Source organism: Puntigrus tetrazona, chromosome 19 (genome assembly GCF_018831695.1).
Source record: "Puntigrus tetrazona isolate hp1 chromosome 19, ASM1883169v1, whole genome shotgun sequence".
Classification (NCBI taxonomy): Eukaryota; Metazoa; Chordata; class Actinopteri; order Cypriniformes; family Cyprinidae; genus Puntigrus; species Puntigrus tetrazona.
This window is the reverse complement of record NC_056717.1, coordinates 20217022-20217783: the sequence shown is the minus strand read 5'-3', so window position 1 is coordinate 20217783 and position 762 is coordinate 20217022. Positions and strand designations below refer to the sequence as shown.

At 44.0% G+C, this 762-nt stretch overlaps 1 protein-coding gene across 1 annotated transcript in view; it reads right to left on the bottom strand.

Moving 5' to 3' along the window:
- The window catches only part of LOC122323334 (neuronal acetylcholine receptor subunit alpha-7-like), an 18771-nt gene extending 18009 nt beyond the window's left edge, over positions 1-762 (bottom strand). The window contains exon 1 of the mRNA XM_043217078.1: positions 557-762. Coding sequence (XP_043073013.1) covers positions 557-608 — 52 coding nt within the window. The 5' untranslated portion in view covers positions 609-762. The remainder of the gene's footprint in view (positions 1-556) is intronic.

The following is a 762-nucleotide window of genomic DNA, read 5'->3' as shown; positions in this document are numbered from 1 at the left end:
ACACACACACACACACACACACACACTCCCTCTTCTACTCCACTGCAGCAACATGTCCACTACAACACGGGAGATCTGAATCTACAAATGCATTCTGTGCCTCCGTCACCTCCATGCAGTCTATGTACTCTTGGATTTAGAGGAATGAATGAGAAAGAGAGAGAGAGAGAAAGAGAGAGAGAGAAGGGAAACGGGAGGGGGAGAGAAGGTGCAATTTATGATTGCAGCTTCTAATTCTTCATGGCAAAGCAATTTTGTTTCATTCTGCCTCTCGTTCCCTCCGATTCCATCTGATTTTTTCTCTTTCTCTCTCTCGACTGCAACAGTGGTAAAAAAACACACACACACACAAAACATCTGGTGGCACAAGGTTGCCCACAGGCAAACAGGTTTGCAAGAGCGCACAGAGAACTGAAAAATAAGAATAATCTAATTAAAAACCCAAGATCCCATGCTGCTTTCTTTTAAAATGTTTGCCCTCTCTTTCCTAAACAATTGTTTCATACACACACAGATTTATTTACTTACATGCGTGTGCACATAGTGAGGAACCTACCCTGGATCAAAGCGGAGATCCCACATAGAGTGAAAGCCAAAGAGTGCCACATTCCAGGAGATATGAAGGAAAAGCAGGGCACAAAACAGGAATGTGTTCGGATATGGAAAGAGGAGAAGGAAATATCCCGGTGGAGTGAAGGAGAGGAGAGGAAAGCAAGAGCTGGCTTGATGCAAGCAGTGGACAGAATAAATGTGAGAGAGAGA